General features: G+C 35.9%; 4 protein-coding genes across 6 annotated transcripts; 3 read left to right on the top strand and 1 right to left on the bottom strand.

Annotated features, from left to right (window-relative positions):
- Positions 1-193: 193 nt before the first annotated feature.
- LOC103836963 (ferric reduction oxidase 2) lies at positions 194-4,174 on the top strand. The gene is made up of 7 exons (XM_009113289.2): positions 194-459; positions 581-683; positions 769-969; positions 1,060-1,622; positions 2,010-2,259; positions 2,381-3,078; positions 3,162-4,174. Exons 1-7 carry the CDS (start codon positions 246-248, stop codon positions 3,299-3,301), a joined length of 2,169 nt encoding a protein of 722 aa, XP_009111537.1. The 5' UTR covers positions 194-245; the 3' UTR covers positions 3,302-4,174.
- Positions 4,175-6,398: 2,224 nt separating this feature from the next.
- Positions 6,399-8,740, top strand: LOC103836931. Of its 2 annotated transcripts, none has more exons than XM_009113250.3 (4): positions 6,399-7,044; positions 7,159-7,408; positions 7,669-7,733; positions 7,950-8,740. In XM_009113250.3, the coding sequence occupies exons 2-4, from the start codon at positions 7,166-7,168 to the stop codon at positions 8,545-8,547; spliced, it is 906 nt and encodes a 301-aa protein (XP_009111498.1). In that variant the 5' UTR covers positions 6,399-7,044; positions 7,159-7,165; the 3' UTR covers positions 8,548-8,740. The 2 variants fall into 2 exon arrangements, with proteins under 2 accessions (XP_009111498.1, XP_009111497.1); XM_009113249.3 differs by having other exon boundaries at positions 6,409-7,028.
- A 2,510-nt stretch (positions 8,741-11,250) lies between these two features.
- LOC103836930 (calmodulin-binding receptor-like cytoplasmic kinase 2) lies at positions 11,251-13,199 on the bottom strand. Its single transcript, XM_009113248.3, has 6 exons — positions 12,850-13,199; positions 12,564-12,784; positions 12,318-12,489; positions 12,141-12,230; positions 11,736-12,037; positions 11,251-11,662 (listed from the first exon to the last, which is right to left on the bottom strand). Exons 1-6 carry the CDS (start codon positions 13,061-13,063, stop codon positions 11,447-11,449), a joined length of 1,215 nt encoding a protein of 404 aa, XP_009111496.1. The 5' UTR covers positions 13,064-13,199; the 3' UTR covers positions 11,251-11,446.
- A 234-nt stretch (positions 13,200-13,433) lies between these two features.
- On the top strand, positions 13,434-21,266 carry LOC103836929 (G-type lectin S-receptor-like serine/threonine-protein kinase SD2-2). 2 transcript variants are annotated; one of them, XM_009113246.3, is made up of 6 exons: positions 13,434-14,478; positions 15,055-15,178; positions 15,417-15,630; positions 16,477-16,641; positions 16,720-16,829; positions 17,095-17,474. In XM_009113246.3, the coding sequence occupies exons 1-6, from the start codon at positions 14,318-14,320 to the stop codon at positions 17,122-17,124; spliced, it is 804 nt and encodes a 267-aa protein (XP_009111494.3). In that variant the 5' UTR covers positions 13,434-14,317; the 3' UTR covers positions 17,125-17,474. The 2 variants fall into 2 exon arrangements, with proteins under 2 accessions (XP_009111494.3, XP_033137166.1); XM_033281275.1 differs by lacking the exons at positions 13,434-14,478; positions 15,055-15,178; positions 15,417-15,630 and adding an exon at positions 20,708-21,266 and having other exon boundaries at positions 15,673-16,641; positions 16,720-20,637.
- The last annotated feature ends 235 nt before the right edge of the window (positions 21,267-21,501 follow it).

Genomic DNA, 21,501 nt, shown 5'->3' with positions numbered 1-21,501 from the left:
TAATCTTCTTTGAATCCCCCTTCACTTCAATATTGATACAAATTTACGTCATATCGACAATAATGAATTTAAACTCAATGATATCCATGGAAAGAGTCAAAATGCCTGAACCATGCACTAGTAAGTACTTTTTACCTATTCCGTACGAGTAATTTAATTACACCATATCCAGTCTCTTATATATACATGCACTTCTTTGTCCTCTCATCAACAACAAACATTTGATCAAAATTAAGAGTAAGGATATGGATCATAAGAGTGCAAGAGTCTCGGCCAAAACCCCATCATCGGGAGATGAGTTAAAAGATGTGATTAAGGGATTGATTAAGCTCTTAATGCTGGTGATTTTCCTTGGATATGTCTTCATTTGGATCCTCATGCCAACCTTAATCTATAGAACCAAGTGGTTGCCTGTCATGCGTACTGAGTTTGGCTTTTCGACTTATTTTGGTCTCGCAGGTTCGTATTATCGTATATATGATACACATTTGTTTGTTTGTTTGTTTTTCCCTTTAGTAATTTTTATATTCAAATTACACATTATTTTATAACTGTTTCTGTTTGGACGGCATGCATGCAGGCTTGACCCTTTTCATGTTAATGTTCCCTATGCTCCTCTTGGCTTGTTTGGGGTGTCTCTACCTTCACTTGAAGAAACAAAAGACTAATAATCATCTCATTAGGTAACTTCTAACTGATCGATTTAATATCAACTCAGTGCTTGAAAATAAAAGAAATAGATGTATCTTAACGATGTGATCGTAGCAGGGAGAAGGCAACTGGAAGAGGCGTGTTGGCAGCCATGAGAAGGCCAATGTTGGTCAAAGGACCATTGGGGATAGTCTCAGCAACTGAGTTAATTTTCTTGGCAATGTTTGTGGCTCTTCTTCTATGGAACTTCTTCATTTACTTGCGCAATGCTTTCCCCATGATTACACCTCAATCAGCCGCTAAACTTCACCAAAAAATGTAAGCACTCTTTCACACAATGACACAATTCAACTCAATTTATATTCAAAACACAAGTTCATAATGTAATGATATTAATTACGTGTATAGATGGCAAGCTAAGTTGGAGGCAATGGCAATAAGGATTGGGCTAGTGGGTAACGCATGCCTAGCTTTCCTGTTCATACCGGTGGTGCGTGGGTCATCATTGCTTCCGGTTCTAGGGCTAACGTCAGAGTCGAGCATCAAATATCACATTTGGCTTGGTCATTTGCTCATGACCATATTCACGGTTCATGGCCTTTGTTTCGTTGTCTATTGGGCCTCCATGCATGAAATCTCTCAGATGGTGACTTGGTCTAAGACAGAGATGTCTAATATTGCCGGAGAGATAGCTTTGCTGTCTGGACTTGTGATGTGGGCCACCTCATATCCGTCGATTAGAAGGAGATTCTTTGAAGTTTTCTTCTATAGTCACTACCTTTACATCATCTTCATGTTCTTCTACGTACTCCATGTAGGCATCGCCTTCTGCTTTATCGTCTTACCCGGTTTCTATATGTTCATGGTCGATCGTTTCTTGAGGTTTCTACAGTCACGTGACAATGTCCGGTTGTTATCTGCACGTGTTCTTTCTTCAAACACCGCGGAGCTCACTTTCTCCAAAGCCAAAGGTTAGTCTCTCTTTTTTTTTTTTTGATTGAAAAGGTAAGTCTCTTAATCTTAGATTCTTAGCCAAATGCATATGCCCCACACTACTTTTTATTTTTTCATTTAATAATCATAAAATTTATGTAACTTCTCTTAAACTAAATATTTGTTTACAATGGGTGCTTCATATTAAATAGAGTGCTCGATCCGCCCCTGCTCTTAATCAATATTGCATGTTAAATATAAGATCCTTGCCTCAGTTTATGAGCTATATAGAGTATGCTTGTTCTCGCTTAGTTCAGAAGAAATTTGGATTTATATGGATCGGTTTGGACTAGGCCTTGATAAGATTAGGCTTGGATTGATTTTCGAGGGTTTTTGGCACTCTTTAAATATACGTGGTGTAACAGAATTGATGTATAATCCGACGAGCACATTGTTTGTGAACGTACCGAGCATATCGAAGCTGCAATGGCATCCATTTACGATTACTTCAAGCAGTAACCTCGAACCAGAGACGCTAAGCATTGTGATCAAGAGTGAAGGGAAATGGTCTACCAAGCTTTACAAGATGCTTTCTACTTGGGATCATGATACTGACCGTACCCTCTCTGTTTCTGTCGAAGGACCCTATGGTCCTGTTTCAACAGATTTCTTAAGGTAAATAAACAATTGCTTGTTCAAATATATATGATCAGTTTTAAACTAGTCGGTTTAGGGTTATATTCTTGCTGCACAAGTAATCTTGACAACGATTTTTTTTTTCCTTCTTTGCTTCCAGGCATGATGCTTTGGTTATGGTTAGCGGAGGCAGCGGAATTACTCCATTCATATCCATTATCCGCGACTTGATCGCCATGTCCCAAACAACAACCACATGTGAAACCCCCAAAATAACCCTGGTTTGCGCGTTCAAGAAGGCTTCCGACATCGCTATGCTTGACCTTATCCTCCCTTCATCTGGTCTCAAGTTATCATCTGACCTGAATATCCAAATCGAAGCTTTCATCACCAAAGATAATGAACCAAGCGACGAAGAAACACAGAAGATCAGAACCGTCTGGTTCAAGCCAAGTCCTTCAGACCGACCAATTTCAGCAATCCTAGGACCAAACTCATGGCTCTGGCTCGCCGCTATCCTCTCATCTTCCTTCATAATCTTCTTGATCGTCGTTGGCGTCATGACAAGATACTACATTTACCCGATCGATCAAAACAAGAGCAAGTACAATGCTGCTTCACGATCCATCCTTTATCTTTTGGTCCTATGTGTTAGCATCATGATGACGTCAAGTGCAGCTGTATTGTGGAATAAGAAGAAATACAAGGTTGAGGGCAGCAAACAGGTCCAAAACGTCGACGTACCAAGTCCAACATCGTCTCCCAGCTTATGGACTGACAGAGAAATCGAGAGTACTCCTAAAGAATCACTTGTTCAATGCACCAACCTCCATTTCGGTGAAAGGCCAGACCTCAAGAGTGAGTTATACATATTATTCAGTTTAATATATATACTCAAAATTTACATATTTGTTGTTGTTGTAATATGGGTGTGAAAACAGAGATTCTACTTGATACCAAAGGTTCAAGCGTGGGAGTGATGATATGTGGTCCGAAGAAGATGAGACAAGAAGTGGCGAACATTTGTTCCTCTGGTTTGGCTGAGAATCTTCACTTTCAATCTATCAGTTTCAGCTGGTGATAATCGCATATTGTTTATATACATACATAATTCTTCTTTGTGTGATCTTGTTTTTCTTTTGTGTGGTTCTTTGTGTAATTTTCTGTTTAATTTTCTGAAACGTGTTATATATATTGTGAAAATGATCCCTAAGATTCAGCATCTTTCTGTATTTAACCATTGTATTGCCTTATGTAACGATTTGGTCTAAATCGAGAAGTGGAGTACTGTATTATGTGAATTTTGAAATGAACGATTTGTTTTTTATCTCCGTTAGTACATACTTACAATAGTTTATGGACCTCCAAAAATAATACGGTGGATTTTTCCCCGAGCGCACCACCATTGTTGCCTCATAGCATCACTATCTTCGTCCATCCCAAGTGGGCCACACGTGTTCGCCACTCTCTCGCCTGTCGCTCGTGGTTTCACCATCTTAGAAGGCTTTCTAGATTTTTATTACCCCGTAAGTTAATCTTCACGGCGGAATCTCGTCTGCATACTTAGTCAAACACACCCTCACGTGACCAGTTGTCTCTTTATCACGTGATAGACGAGTCCATTTCTTTGAGTTTCATAGTAAAGGATAATACATTTCCGTAAGAAAAAGAAACACATTTATGTCATTGACAAAAAAAGGAGGGGACAGTATATTCAAAACTGCAAAGCTGTTCGTGGGGGTAACATGAACTAATGTTAGGGCTGTTCAATATGGTAAAACCGAACCGTACCGAACCGAACCGAACCGAAATAGATAATATGGTTTGGTTTTGGTATATACCATATAAACCGAATGGATATAATTTTATAAAAATCGTAGGATTTGGATATGGTTTGGTATATAACCGATTAAACCGAATAAACCGAACAAAACCGATTAAAAGTAAAAACATGTAAATATGTATCTATTTTATAATAATACATGAAAATCTATTTGTTACATAAGTTAAATTTGTGTTAATAACTATTACCATAATTTTATAGTAATAAAAAATCTTAATTTGTAAAACACTTGAACTATAACTAAATAACAATACATCGCAATTCAGACATCTTATTTTCTAAGTCTTTTTTGATCTTTTTGATTTATTTTAGTCTTCACTATATTAATATGAAGATTATAAATTTGATAGACAATAATTAATGGAAAATTTTCAATTGAAAAAGCATGACTTTAATGAACACTAAATATGGAAGAGTGGAAAAAATTTTCATTCATGTTTCTGTTTTGTTTCATATTTTTATTTTCAAAATTTCAAGCTTTGATTTTAGTTATAGATTTGATTATTTTATTTGATGGTATAAGCATTTTTTACTTTTTTTGTTCATTTATTTGAACATGTAATATATTTTTAATAAATGACTGTGTTGACAATATGACTCTAAAATTCATATAATATGATCCCAAACAAAATAATTATGTTTTTTGGTATAAAACCGAATAAACCGAAAACCGACGGTATATAAACCGAACCGAACCGAAGTAAATATGGATTTAGAATGGTAGTTATATTTTACTAACCGAAATACCGAAAACCGAAAAAAACCGAACCGAAACCGAACCGATATCCGGATTGAACACCCCTAACTAATGTGGAAATGATTTTTGATTTCTTGCAGATTCACAGTATACGAGATACACATATTTTTTTGACATAAAATGAGATTTATTTTTCCTAACAAATAAAATATAGGGAAAATATATTGATGGCATAAAAAACTTACATGATATATAAACAATTTCACGACAATGGTAACGCAAACAGAAGAAATTAAACAGTTTTGATGGAGACTGGAGAGTAATCAAAATTTCCTTTCATATAGTTACAACTTTCATCATTTGTATTTCTAAAAGCCTATGTCATTTGTATTAACTTTCATCGTAGTAAAGTTTTCGACACTAAAATAATGATTCTAAATTCAGTTTTACCAAATGGCGAAAAAAAATTCTAAAACACAGAACTAGGGGTGTTCAATCCGATAAAACCGAACCAATTAAAACCGAACTGAACCAAATAAAAAAAATGGTTTGGATTTGGTAGTACCGAATATACCGAAGAAAAAATGGTTTGGATTTGGTAGTACCGAATACGCCGTAACCTGCGTTCAAAATTTCCTCACCGAAAAATGGTTGTAGCCGAGAAAAAAGAAAACTATTGCATCTTTTTGTTTATTACCAAATGTGATACATGAAATTTTATTTTTATTTTTAGATATATAAAGCATCTTTCAAATATTTTGATTTAACTGAAAAAATATATTTCAAATTCATCTGAACTTCAGTCAACAAATTATAGTATATGAAAAACATAACATATTTCATATATTTTTCAAATGAGATATATATAGTTTTATGTAGTTGACAAAGTAAAAAGAAAAGGGGCAGGGTACAGTATAACCAGACTAGTATTATGCCTTGTTCTAAAACTCCTTTGTCTAACCGACTAACTGGAATAATTGTTAGGCGGATGGAGCATGGCAAAAAAATTTAACTTAGTTGAATAAATCGTTAGATTGCATGAAACCGTGGACTCTAACCAGCAAACTATAGTAAATAGTAGACTATGAAATTTCCAAAGGATATATTCATGTAGTTAACAATGTTAAGAAAAAAGTAAGGTACAATTAGAAGTGTTCGATTCGTGTATCAATTCAGTTTTTATAGTTTTTTGGTATTTAAATTCATAAAAATTAGCTACCAAATTAAAGTTATATGTATTTTTGTTTGTTGGGTTTATATAATTTCGGTTTATTCGATTTCAGACCTAAAAATCATAACTATATCTATCATTTTTATAATATTTTTTGAATTTTAGTTTATATGATTAAAAATTAAATTTATTAAAACACAAAAACATTTTTAGTCCTCAATTTTTTAAATATAAGGTTTTTTTTATTTTACTTAATTATTTTAAAATAGTTAAAATAAAAGTTAATAAGTATGATAATTTTCATAAACAAAAATAAAAATAGAATAATATCATAATATTATTAAATAACTAAAATTTACAATAAATAGTTATCAAAAATATTATATTTAATTAATTTAATTAAAATGAAAACAAACTTCAACTTAAAATAACAAAATATTAAAATACATGTCTAAAATATCAAGACCATATCAATAGAATAAATATTTATAAATGATCAATTTATAATATAATTTACATATAGCTATATAATTATATTTTAAATAATTAATTTTTTATTTATTCTATTTGATTGGTTTACTAAACTTTATCCATATACTGCAGATTTTCTAAAGTGGCATCCATTCGATTTCTCCGGTATTATTAAATCCAAATCATTTCGTCATTTAGTTTGGTTTTACTTTGGATTGAACATCATAAGTACAGACGGTACGGTACATTCAAAATTTCAAACTATTATGTGTAATCAACAAGCGAATCGGAGTGTAGATGATAAAAATGAGTTTAGATGTTATGGACCTATCGTGTGTCTTCCTACATGTGATTTTCCTCTCTTCGTAACTTAAAATTTGGTAAAATTTAGCGGCAGCTTTTCTAATTTAATTTTTGCGACTCTACTGCAACAGGGTAGAATAGAGATTCAAAGAAAAACCTAAGGGTAACTCAGTCCAATAACAATGTCAAATGGAAATATATGACGGGCTGAGAAAAGCAAACAAAAAAGTTTAATAAACAAGAAAAAAAAAATTCTCATATCGAGTTCTGTGAGATCTACTCCAAAAGAAAAAGAAAAAAAAAACTGCTATCGGGAAGAAGAGGTGAATCGCTTACGTGGTGACTGAAAGATATATATATATATATATATTTATATATTGAGTGTTGTAATAATATATATGCTATCTTCTAACTTTGGTTTGGTTTGGTTTTTCTCTGTGTTGTCTGTTTTAGGGGTAAAATGAGGATTAGGAAGAACATGAAGCTGTCTTCGATGCTTTTAGCGACAGCAGGTTACGGCGGAGATAAACTGGAGACATATGTCTGTCCTCTGAACCAATCTCCATGGGATGTGGTTCCTCTGACTTCCTCCCTCGACGACGACAACGACGATGGTGCGGCCGAGTTAACTAACCTAATTGACTCGTCGTGGTTCCTCCCTTCTCCTTCTCCGTCCTCTTCTTCTCCCTCTCTCACTCGCCAGGTAATTCAATTCACACCAATACGTGATCTCATTTCGATTTCGCTCCCGCAAATGTCCAGCATTTTTAGGGTTTGTTTTGTTTTATTCGGGAAACTCCAAAGAACCCTAAAATTCTGGATTTTGAGAACCCGGGTCTCTCAGTTTGTCGATTAGGGTTAATGGGTTGTTATTATTTCGCTCCTTCCAACTATCTTTCGTTCTCTGGCTCCGATTATTCTTTTTTCTTTTTTTTTATCACAATGCGTTTCCACTTCACTCAGTTCGCTGGAGAAGATAACTTTAATGGGAATGTGAGCTTGGGAGATTCAAATGGCGCTGCCCGGAGGTAACAATCTATTGTCTTCTCACTCGAATCATTTCACCATTCTTGATTATTGTCTGCTTCGGTGTTTTTTTAGGGTTTTCCTCGTGTTCCTTGTTTTCGATACTCGGGTAATTTCATTTCGCCCGAACCGGAGTCGGATCCAAAATGCGGCCCGACCCGGTTACAATTTCTCGACCTATCTTTTATTTTTCTTTTCTTCTTTTATCTATCGTCCAGGTTAAATGACTCCTTCGGAAATAATCACACCGACGAGCGTCTTAATCTCATTGCGCCGGAGAGTTCGCCGGAAGTTGAAGATCCGAGCGATGACAGTGACAAAAAATCACACTCCGTGGAGCCTCATTCGCCGGTTAAAACCTCCGGCGACGACTACCAAGCGGCAGTGTCGGTGCCAGCGCCGCCTAAACGCGGACGGCCACGTGGTTCGGGCAAGAAAGCTCAAGCCTCCTCCACCGCCGCATCTAATAATAATCCGTACGAGTTTTACTACTACTCTGGTTTCGGCCCACGGTGGGGAAGAAAAAGAGGCGGCTCCGGTGACGACGAGAAGATTGTTCTGAGTGATGATAAAAACGGTGGCGAAGATAATATGAGCGGCAAAAAGAGTAACAGTAGTGGTGAAGAGAGTTCTAAAACGGCGGCGTTTGAGCATGGGAGTAGTAGCTTCGATGGGTTTGAGTTTATGGAAGAGGACTATGACGTAGTCGATCAAAGCACTGGACATGGGAAGAAGATGAAGAGTACAATGGCGATGAAGAAGATGAAGAGAGGGAGGAAGCCCGTAAAGGAAAGGTCTTTAAAATCCCTCATGTAATATATATTTATGTTTTCTGAGGGCTTTTCTGTCTTTTTCGCTTCTTCCTTTTTTTTTTTTGTTGTCTGTTTTTGTCTGTAATAAGATTTCGTTTGTTTTTATTTAGTTACATTTGCAGTAATGTTTTCAAATCTATGTTTGGATTTGGCTAACTTGTCTTTTTTAGTTGCTTTAAAAAGATTGTTTTACCCCTTTTAGCGTTCAAAAACAACATTTTCTTAAAAAATTAAATCTTTAAATTTATTTAAAACATACAACTATACAAGTGTTATGTCTTTTTGTTTTTAATTATCTATACTAATAAAAGAATATGACCTTTTTGAGGTAACTTTGTGTTTAAAAACTATTTACAAATCCATGTCATTGCCTTATTTAAAACATATGTTTTTTTATTTAAATCATAATTGAATTTATTTAATCATAATGAAATCTATTTAATCTAACAATATTTAGTTTTAGGATTTCTTAAATAACCGAACATCAATAGAATCTCATATTTTAACTAGCCCTTAGTTTTATGATTGATTTGTTTGTTGTATAATTGTTTTGATATATTTTGCAAACTAAAAATATTTCAAATATTTTTAATATGTGAAATTAAATTATAGTTAAAAACTATGTAATTTGTTTTTCAATATTTATATGTGTTGCAGTTATCATTTAAAATGACCACATAAATGTTAAATTTTATTTTTAAACATTGAACTACAAAAATCACATTTTCTAAATAAATTTGTAAAATTTAAGAAACTATTTTTTTTAAATGTTACAACTACTCATAATATTGACACATATTTAAAATCATATAAATAATTATTTTCTAATCAACATGACATAATTTTAATTATTTTTTAAATCAATATTTAAAAACTTAAAATAAAGTTGACTTTCCAAAATAAATTTACAATTAATGAGTAGAATGTTTTACAATTAATATTTACATGTTATTTCATTAAATATGTATCAAATATAAACAGGTCTAACAAATACATTTTTCATTTCTATTCTGATCTAACCATTATAGTATTTTATTAAATTTATCTCCAAATTATTTTTAAATATAATAATTTAAATTTTGGTCTATAAATATAAGTTATTCGTTTTGTTTCAATAATACTATGAATTTGTGTATGAAAATTGCTATTTATCTTATAAGAACTGCAAACAAAAATATAACATTATGTTTTTTTCTCTTTTTCTAACATAAGTTAAGTTTTAGACTTCTCATTTCTAATGAGTTTTAAAATATAAGTTTATAGCATTATTAGAAAAAAAAATCTAATAGTCGTTGTTTTAGAGAATTATACAATCTATATTTTATAACTATAGAAAATTACACATTTATTCAAGTTAATATATTTTAATCATTTAATAAATAAATATAAATATCACTTCTACATATTTTGGCAAATACAAGGTGTATAATATATGTACACACAATTTCTAATATTTATAGTCTTATATAAAATATCTTAAAATATCATATATTATGCTGAATAATTGTCTAAAATACCATAAATTAAGTTTTTTTCTTTTGAACGTACTATTTTCTTATAATATTGAAAATTTGCTACCAAAATAACTCAAATAAATTTTCTGATAGGTTAACATAAGTCTTAAATAAGAGAAAGGAAACATATACATAATTGTAATGAACGCTAACAATTAATCATTACAATTATGGTTACATAAAGAAGATAAATTATAATATAAATTCTACGGCTACAAAGATACAAGTTAAATCTTTACTAAACCAGTAATTTGGTAAGCTCGGTTAATCTCTAAATTTACATACTAGTTTTCTGGACCAATTGTCATTATTGTCACCTTTATGTTCTCAACTTGTGTCTGCCAACTTTTCCACTGATGACGTGGTAGTTTGAGTATCAAAGAGCTTAAATAGTAAAATACAGATTGTTCCACTGCTCGTGGATCGTTCATAATTAATGATAGATGTGGAAACTTATTAGTTAATGTGAATTGAAGGAGATATTTTGTATAAAAAGGTTTAATAATTAATAAAAAATTAAACTGTCTTAAAACAGCAAAGAACTATAAAAAATAATTTCAACGATAGTTTTTGCCTTGTTTATGTAGAACTATTTAGGGGTATTATTTTTCTCTAAAATAATGGAGCTTTATAATAGATATATGTTTACTTTTTAACGTTTTTTTCCATTTTTTCCTTTCAAAATAATTTGTTTGTTTTTCAGTTCAAAAATATATATAATAATTTGCTTTTACAAATAACACGTTATGTTTGTGAAAACTGAAAATTAGTCCTATTTATTTTAACTTTTGTAAGATTCTTATAAAAATATTATACTATTTAAACTAAAGATTTCTTTTCAAAAATCATTACGTAAATAAAAATATGGTTGTATTTATATAAAAATTATATTTCTCTAGAAATATATTTTTTTAGCCATAACTATAAAAATAAAAAGTTGAAGGGAATATTTTTTAAACATGCTTTTATAGTAGATGAATGTTATTTGTTTCTCTAGATATAGATGAAATAACAATCTCTATTTCACAAAAAGAAATAGAAGTGAATTGAAATAAGTTTTCTCTATTATAATAATTAGAATAAAAAATATAACAGTGAGTTGAAAATGCTCTAACATGGTGCTGTGATGGTTCTATTTATTAGATTAACCCAATTTTTTTTTTGTTTTAGCGTAATATTAATTTATAGGAAGGTAAAGAGAAATACTAACTCAATCTATTATTATAGTATACACTACTAGTATCAATAGATTTCAAAGCAAAAGCAAAAAAAAAAACTACAAATCAATATTTCTCGCACAAGAATCATCGTGTGTGTGACAAATAGATGTAGTTGCCAGAGATATGGGAAGCCAATATGTGTTTATAAAGAGGCGTTTAGAGAAGAATCTCAAAGACTTGTGTTGAGGAGCTCTCTGTAATCTTTACGGATACCCCAAAGAATCTCACTGCATTTTTTCATGCTTGGTCTGGAACCTCTATGAGGAGCTAGACACTGAAACGCCATCTCCAGTACCTTCTCTAGTGCTAAGTTGTTAGCTGGATTTCGTTCCAGCTTTGGGTCCAAAACCGATATTGTATCACCACTCGTGAACTTCTTGATGGCCTGATCATATCACTTACAAACCGTCAACAAACACTTTACATAGTAGATGATAGGGAGATATATATTTGTTTACCCATCTAATGGTGATGCGTTCTTTTTGTTCTCTGTGAAGCTCAATGGGACGGCGACCAGTGAGAAGTTCGACGAGGAGTACACCGAAGGAGTAGACGTCGCTTTTCTCAGTGAGCTGGTAGGTAGTTAAGTATTCAGGGTCTAAGTAACCAGCGGTTCCTTTGACTTGAGTGGAGACATGAGTGGCTCCTGATTCAGTATCTGGAGCTAATCTGGCAAAACCGAAATCAGCAACCTTGGCTCTGAAGTTGTCAGTGAGGAGAACGTTTGAAGATTTGATGTCTCTGTGGATGATAGGTGGCTCTATAAACATATGAGTGCAAATAATAAGTATTATCTATCATTGCCTATGGAAAGAAGTGAAATAAGACTTACATATAGGAAATGGTGGAGATAAGTAACTTACGGGTGTACATGTGAAGATAGGTAATGGCATGAGCAACATCAGTAGCGATATCTAGCCGAGTTGCCATGTCGAGAGTCTTTCCTTCCTTACCTACAAAATAGCAGATTCCGTTCAAATAACATTGTGACTGACAATAAATAAATATATAACAAAGAATGAAGAGAATGTAGTACTAACAATCCAAGTGATCTCTGAGATTTCCATTGGGAACATACTCAACAACGAGAAGTTTCTCGTCATTGTGCACCAAATAACCATAGTATTTGACCAAACTCAAATGAGTGACTTGAGCCAATGTCTTAATCTCACTCATGAACTCTGCACCCTGACGGTCGTCTTTGTGTAAACTCTGCTCAAAGATAAAAACATCCCCATCAAGCAGAGAGAGAGAGAGAAAGAGAGCAAAAGAGATGAGCAAAGGACCTTTTTGGCGCGTTTGACAGCAACGGTGGAGCCATCTCTGAGTTTGACCTTGTAAACAGTGCCGAAACCTCCTTGTCCGATCCTGAAGGATGGGGAGAAGTTCTTGGTGGCCGCGTAGATTTCGTCGAAGCTGAATCTCTGATTAGGATTCTCCGTTTCATTGCCGTTACCATAGTAATGTCTCTGCACACTTCCCGTTGAGCTCCGTCTACTACGGATATCTAAAAGGAAACATTCAATTTCAAAAAAATGGAAGAATCTTTGTGATCAAACAGAGGATAGGTACCGGAGTCGTTGAAACTCTTGGAGGAAACGGAATCAGGAGGAGTGAAGCAGTTGATGAAGATCCCCGAGATCCAGCGAGCGAGGGAGTTTGGTGGTGGTCTGTCGGTGGAGGAAGGAGCTGGGGAACGATCGGGAAGAGTGCTGGTGCTGTACGATGATGATGCGGTTGCAGGTGAAGATCCGCCTGTGTAGCTATGCCTCCGTCGACTGGGCATCGAAGAAGAAGAAAACTATCTCTCAAGCAATGGAGGAAGGAAGAGTCGCAGAGACTGACTTTTAGTTTTAGAATTTCAACTTGCTTCCTGTCTTGTCTTTTCTTTTCATAATACTGTTTGTTCGTTGGGCTATTTATTGTCCAGCTGTACCACTGTTTAAACGTTTCTACGACTAATTCTTATCTAATTTAAAATCAGATAAGCTATATATATATATACATCATATACCCTGGAGTTTTCTAAATGTAGTATTGTTTATTACATCTAATCTAATGATTTTGTAATAATTTCATCATTAGTCTAGATTTAAAGTCAAGTGTGTGAGTTGTAAACGTTGAATTTATAAGCTATTGGTCCAATTTTTAAAAAAAAATTAATAGAAACATCTTTTATAAATGAAAAACTTCTAATTAAATGTGTTATATTATTCGTTAATACGTAATAATTTAGTATTATTACACGTCAAAGAAATCTAACTATCGGTATGATTTAGGCTGTAACTGGATTGCATTTTTTATGAATGGAATCATGTGGAATTAGTCATTCATGAACATTCCAGAAAAAAGTTACCAGTTAAGTGGAAAAAATTAAAAAATTGATTCCATTAATTTCCCAAATTATCTCTATTCCATTCTATTTTATTCCATTAATTCCAATTCCATTTATTCCATTCATTCCTAAAATGAGTTACCAGTTACAGCCTTACTAATTTAGTAGTCATATCGTTTAGCGTTTTCTTCAGCCGCCACCATATTAATAAATGCCAGACGGATCCATCTCTCCGAAATGCAATAATCGTAATTCATTTATCATTCGCATTAAATTTTGTGTTTTTTCTTCCTTTCATTCTCCGGTGTTTAGAAAACATACCAAGAAAGTACAGTATATACTTAGAAACATATTTTAGGTAGATACCTAGGTTACACTGTACAAATACCATCTCATAAGTTTATTAAAAGTCAGCTTAAATTACTTTGATTTGAAGTGAATCAAAAATAGAATAGGTTAGGTTAAGGATGGAAGATTCATAACCATAGCAGTTGAAGGAAGGATGATATTTGACCATACAATCAATATTCAATACAATAGGTCTCCGACAGCGACCGGGGGTTCAACATATTGACCTTCGAAAACAATGGGCCATGCGTATGTAAAAGCCCAGTGGTTCAAAACAAAAGCCCGTTTAACTGCCGACGTCGTACTGTTGTACGGTTGATAATAAGAATTTTAAAGGATGAGAGCGTATTATTAATCATGCAAGGCGAATCAAGCGGCTTACCAGTATCATTTAGTTATGGTGACGAGTTAGTGGAAGCGAGAAAAAAACTCTTGTCGAAACCTTCGCCAGAACTTTTTCGTCCTCCTCGCTTTCTCGCAAGCGGAGGAGGAAATAAAAATCTCCGGCGACATCTCAGGTTATCTCCGTTTCTTTCTTTTTATCCTTCTTTTTGTTTGTGTTTACAGCCTATTCATTTTTAGGATTCGCGTACTGTTTGTGTTGGATATGGATGTGTTTTCTGATATAAATTTGATTTGTAGCTTTTTCAATCTCTGGTTTTAACTAAATGCCATTTCATGATATGTTCTCGTAGAGTTATGAGAAGAAGATGTTAAGGTTTTAGCAAAAAAAAAAGATGTTAATGGTATTTAGCCAATTTTGAATATGAGTTTGTTTTTGAATTGTATTATTTGATCGGGTCACTGTTTCCGTTGCCACTTGACTGAATCCTGTTTGGTGATTATAAATCACATTCTTATCAAATTAAGGTTCTAGCTTTTAGGGACAGAGAGCACGGGAACATTCTTACACCTTTAGTGTTTCTTTCTTCTCCATAACCTTACCCTTTTTCAACTTGAGACCCTTTTTCTTAAGTAATTATTTACCAATAATCACATCTTGTTGCATTTCTTGAAAACCTCTGTTCAAATTATTGTTATTATAATGTGTAGTTAAAAGTGATTCACTCTTTTGTTTTTCTTTTGTTGTACAGCTCTCAAAGGGATGCTTGCCTGAGTGTATTATTCGTAGTTGGTGACAAAATGGGAGGTTGCTGTTCTTCTGCTTCTTCTTCTTCCAGGCATTCGCATCTTGTTGGAGCTCCTCTTTACTATTATGTCAGTTTTTCCTTTTCTAGCTTCCTTATTATGCTTTGTTCAGTGTTCAGCCTAATGCTTTGCACATAATAATTTTACTAAAGTTGCTAAATCTTGATTTTTGTTCTGCTTCTGAAAAATGTTCGTGTTTTTTCATCTACATTGCTTCAAAATCTATATATATATATATATATATATATATATATATATATATATATATATATATATATATTTCCTCAAGTTTTGTTTTGTTACGTAGTGTCCAGAATCTTTTGAGGAGCTTGGGCCTTCGGGAGCTCGTGCTGGTGGTGTGGGATCAGCAGCACTCACCCCCACAGGACATCTTTTGGCCGATATTATTGGTTTGGAGACATCATCTATACCCAACACTTTTTATGCTCCTGCTCCTCTTCCATATGATTTGCTTTTTGGGAGACCCGATTCCAAATCTATCAAAGGAAATATGATTAGTGATTGCAGTCTATGTTGCACCGGGACGGATACGGGGACGGATACGGGGGCGGGGACGGGGACGGGAAACGGCTAAATCTAAAATTTATGGATACGGGTACGGCATGGGTACGTCTATATATATATATATATATATAAATAAATATGTATATATAAATATTAAAACCAAAGCATAAATCTCATATAAAATAAAACACCATAATAATATCTTAAATAAAATAAAACATCACTATAATATCTTGTATATAGATCAAACAGAAACAATACACATACGTAGCATGAAACAAAAAAAAAAACAGAGTTTTGTTTTCCTGCACCGCACGTATACTTTTACTACAAGCTAAAATCACAGATACGTACGTGGTGAAACAAACCATAGCAAACCAATACTATCTAATACTATCTACTTTTACGTGAGAATTGACAAACCAAAAAACAGGATTTGTAATCATACTTAATGTGTTTCCTTTGACGTGAATCAATTGAGAGAAAGAAGATGAAGTGAATAACTGAATAAGAAGTTGTTTAAGTTTAAGAGATGATGATAAACTTTGTAACCCTAATTGTTTATATAAGTACGTGTTTCCTTTTTTCAATTGTTTTACAAAACTAAAAAACATCAAAAAAAGGTAAATAATCAATTTTTTACAAAACTATACGGACTTTACATAAGAAACGTTTAGGAAACGTCCCCGGAACCTAACCAAGCCGTCCCCAAAAATCTCTGCCGTCCCCACCTCTTCTGAAACGTTTTGGAAACGTCCCCACGCCGTCCCCGCGCCGTCCCCGTCCCGGAAACGCAGCTGGTACGGGAGACGTCAAGCATATGCCGTCCCGGTGCTTCATAGATTGCAGTTTTGAAACATGTGAAGATCTCGGGGGACCAGACTGTAAAACTCAACCCGCCTCAGTGATTCTCTCCCCGAGTGAAACAGATCGCTCTAAACACAAAACATGGAAGAACCAATTGGTAGACGAAGAGGAGGAAGAATCTTGTCCCATTTGCTTTGAAGGTAAATAAATCGACATCTTTAATAAACTTTTTCTTTAGAGCAAGTAACGTCGTGGGTTCATATGCTTACCTTACGCAGATTATGAAGCTGATAATCCAAAAATAAAGACAAATTGTGAGCACGATTTTCATCTCTCTTGTATTCTGGAGTGGATGGAAAAAAGCGATGGTTGCCCTATATGTGATAAGGTGTGTTTCCTCCTTCCTTCTAGTTGAATTTTCTAATTTGCAAATAGTCTGATTCCTAAACGAGTGTTGTCACTATGTGATGGTCGTAGAATGCATTTTACTACTACTCCTTACCAATTTGATACCTATTGTTATCAAAAGGGAATAGAATAGGGATTGATAGTTATATACTTGGATTTGATCTGGCAATTGTGGATGCTAAGATGCATACTTCTTGTCGACAAACTAACTTTCCAATTCTTTTTTTTTTGTCCAAATAACTCAGGAGGTTGTGTTTGATGATTGCTTGAACTAGCATCAAAATATCCTCTGGTTTGGAAATTTTAAGCGGTACACTATCCAGTTAGTCTTCAGCATAATTTGCATACATCTTTTTTGGGTGTTATTCATTACACGCAAAGTGTTGTCAATTGGGTTATGTTCCCGAATTGGTGCAGTCATATAGAAATTATACATACAAGTGTAAATATCATCAGCGTCTTCCTCTTTGATCTTTGGTGGGTGATATAAAAGAAAAGAGCATTACAGTGTGTGAATTTTTCCAACAAAATCAAGTTCTCATCATGTTTTCAGTCTTGATCCATGATTGTATGATCTATAATATGAATTGTTATTATGGGAATCAAAATGACTTCATGTGTTATACTTATAATATTTCAAATTAAAGCGGAGAACACCTTTTAAAGTTATCATCATTTCCACCGTCTATTTGTTTCTATTTTTTTTGTTCATAATGAACAGGCATGGTTTTGCTCAAGAGTACAATTTTTTCCTCATGATACAAAAATAGCAAGTGGATTTTTTTCGGGTTGGATAAAGAGAAGAGATTCTATTTGATGCGGGATAATAGTAACTCCATGATGTAAAAGAAGAATTAAAAAGAAAATTGAATATTCTAAAATCCAATATGATCCACATGATCCTATTCCTAGTCTTGTCGTGTGTACGTTTTGACCCCTCCTTGTCTGCATTAATGTATAAATTAATTGAGATTAGGAAATAATTTTTAAAAATTAGGAAGAAGAGAAAAGGAGGTAAGACTCTAACTGGTCCGCGGGTTTGACTTGTAAGCCACTTATGTCTGCCACCTCCTCCTTTATCCTTAATTCCTCTTGTGCCCCCCTCCTAATTTGAATAAACATATCCCATCCCTTAAAAGAGACCCAAAGCTTTGGCTATTCAACTCGTAACAATATAATATTAAGCTATAAGAATTTCAGGTTAGCAGCCGTATTTTTTCATTAATTTTCTAAATTCGATGCACATCAAAGCTTAAGTAGTAATAGTAGTACAGTGCATTTTTGAAAAGCAAAAGGGAGATTTTTAGTGCGTGACGGTGGCTTTTAGGATGATAGGGGGGGTAATACAGGGAGTTACAAAAAAAAAGGTAATACAGGGAGTTACAAAAAAAGGGGGGGGGGGGTAATATAGGAAACATGACACTGGGAATGAAAGTTCCAAAAGCATTATTACAGTGATTTGAGCAAGACCACATGTGTCCATGAACTCGCAGCTTTTACAGATTTTTTATCTATCTTCCACAAAATTCTCTCGTAACGGAGAGAAAGATTAAAAAAAAGAGAGAGCTCGTTTTCTTTTTTGGAGCTTTCCCTTTTGTCTATCTATCAAGCTCACCACCGAGGAGAAAATATCTTCTTCCATTAGCCTCTCTCAGAGTAAGCAAAAAAAAAAAAAGACCCAAAATCCAAATGCCATGTACACATCTTCTTCCTCTTCTTGTCCTCCTCCTGTTTCTTTTCCCACTCTCTGCTTGTGCAAAGAACAACAAAGCCCTCACCATCATCAAAGGGAACCAGACTATTCTGAGTCTCCAAAGCATTTTCCGGCTTGGCTTCTTCATCCCCTCCACCAATGGCAATTGGTATCTTGGTATCTGGTATGCTTCCTCACCCAAACCCGTTTACGTTTGGGTCGCCAATCGCAACCGCCCCGTTTCCGATCCAGACTCCTCCACACTCGAGCTCACCTCCACCGGCTACCTAATCCTCAACAACTCCCGCGACGGCGTCGTTTGGCAAACCGACAACAAACATCCCGCCACCGGTTTCCGCTTCTCCGACTCCGGTAATCTGATTCTAACCGGAGAAGACGGTTCTCCGGTTTGGCAGAGCTTTCAGAACCCAACCGACACGTGGCTCCCGGGCATGAACGTCACGGGGCAAACCGCTTTCACCTCGTGGCGGACCCCCTCGGACCCTTCCCCTGGGCTTTACTCGCTGAGGCTGAGCCCGAGCTTCAACGAGTTCCAACTTCTCCACAACGAAACGACGCCGTACTGGTCAACAGGAAACTGGACGGGAGAATCCTTCGTAGGCGTACCGGAGATGACCGTTCCTTATATCTACAGCTTCCACTTCGACAACCCCTACACTCCCGCGGCGTCGTTTCGTTACATCGTCACACCCACCTCCGACGCCCCAGGCCAGCCGCGCCTCTCCCGGTTCGTGGTTGACTCCAACGGCCAGCTCAAGCAGTGGACGTTGGAGATGCAGAACTGGATCATGTTCTGGTTCCAGCCTGACGATCAGTGCCGCGTTCACGCTCTCTGCGGCCGGTTAGGGTTCTGCAGCAGCAAGCTTCTCACCCCCTGTGCCTGCATCCGCGGTTTCCGCCCCAAGAACGCCGCCGCGTGGGAATCTATGGACTACAGCGACGGATGCAGCCGTGAATACGGCGACTCCTGCGACGGGGGAGACACGTTTGAGGATGTTGGAGATCTTCGGTACGACGGCGTTGTGCAGATGTCGCGGTTACAGCAGGTAAGCAAGAGCTCTTGCGAGAAGAGCTGCTTGGGGAACTGTTCCTGCGTTGGGTTTTATCACAACGACAAGTCGAGTCTCTGCAAAATGTTACTCGAACCGCCGATGAATATCAAGAACTCGAGCTCCTGGACTGGAGCCACCGACGATGTTCTGTATATAAGAGATCAGATTAAAAAGAGCTCAAAGAGAAGCGTTTCTAGATCCATTATTATACTCTGCTGCGTCGTCGGCTCAGTCTCGGTTCTCGGGTCTACTTTATTTGTGCTATTGATTCTCTTGAGGAAGAGCAAGAAGACAAAGAAAGAAGAGGAAGATGGTTTTGCTGTGTTGAATCTGAAGGTCTTTTCTTTCAAGGAGCTTCATAAAGCTACCAACGGGTTCTCGGAGAAGCTCGGACACGGCGGTTTCGGCGCTGTTTTCAAAGGTACGTTACATGATTCTTCCACTTACGTGGCTGTGAAACGCTTAGAAAGACCAGGAAGCGGCGAGGGAGAGTTCCGGGCAGAGGTGTGCACCATTGGGAACATTCAGCACGTTAACCTCGTTAGGCTTCGAGGTTTCTGCTCAGAGAATCTTCATAGGCTTCTCGTCTATGACTACATGCCAAACGGATCGTTGAGCTCCTACTTGTCAAGAAGTAGTCCCAAGTTGCTAAGCTGGGAAACGCGTTTCAGGATAGCCGTAGGGACTGCGAAAGGGATTGCCTATCTGCACGAAGGGTGTAGGGATTGTATCATTCACTGCGATATCAAGCCGGAGAACATTCTCTTGGACAGTGATTACAACGCTAAAGTATCTGACTTCGGACTGGCCAAGCTTGTTGGGCGTGACTTCAGCAGGGTTCTTGCCACTATGAGAGGTACATGGGGATACGTTGCTCCCGAGTGGATATCAGGTTTACCCATCACGACTAAAGCTGATGTGTATAGCTTCGGAATGACACTGTTGGAGCTTATCGGTGGTCGAAGAAATGTAGTTAGCGATACACCAGGAGGAGAGAAAGATGAGAAAGAACCCGAGAAATGGTATATAAACACTTCGTGAATGGTTAAAACAGTTATTGAAACATTGAGTAAATGTTTTTATTTTTGGCAGGTTCTTTCCTCCATGGGCAGCGCGTGAAATCATACAAGGAAATGTGGACTTGGTTGTGGACGCTAGACTCAACGGAGAATACAACAATGATGAGGCGACGAGGATGGCCACGGTGGCGATATGGTGCATACAAGACAATGAAGAGATAAGGCCGGCAATGGGAACGGTGGTGAAGATGCTTGAAGGAGTTGTGGAGGTGACAGTTCCTCCTCCACCTAAGTTGATACAAGCTCTAGTCTCCGGCGACTCATATAATGGAGTGGGCAATGGTTTGAGCGGCACAAGCTGTAGTGAAGGCAGGGGTTGTTCTGATCTCATGACTGGATTGTCTAGCCCTGGCTCACGGTCGTCTTTCGGTGGTAAACCTCCCTCTTCTCCCTGATCAGTTTGTAGATGGTTTTGTTAGAAAACGGTCTTAAATGTGTGTGTGTGCTTTTTTTGTTTGCTCTCTAAGAGGGTTTAATTAGTAGTATAATCTCTAGTTGTTGGTAGTGTGGAGAATGATGCCTTGATTTGTCATTTGCTATTAATCAAAAGGAAAAGGATGAGATTTAGTCAACTGTACCTTGCATTTTATCATAGTTCAGTGGATTCAGTCATGAATTAACTCTGTGTTGACAAATGTAAACTTTTACAGTTCGTACCAATATTAATGGACCCATTAACAGCTAATGCTTACTTAATAAGAGGGCTAACAATAAAAAAAACCATTGATTATCTAATTCTTTTCAAGAGAGACTGTAGGGACGTTGAAGTTTTGTGCTGTTTAACTTGATACTTAATAGCCTTGTAAT

The sequence above is a fragment of the Brassica rapa genome, chromosome A09 (genome assembly GCF_000309985.2).
Source record: "Brassica rapa cultivar Chiifu-401-42 chromosome A09, CAAS_Brap_v3.01, whole genome shotgun sequence".
Lineage (NCBI taxonomy): Eukaryota > Viridiplantae > Streptophyta > Magnoliopsida > Brassicales > Brassicaceae > Brassica > Brassica rapa.
This window is presented reverse-complemented; position numbering and strand designations above follow the sequence as displayed.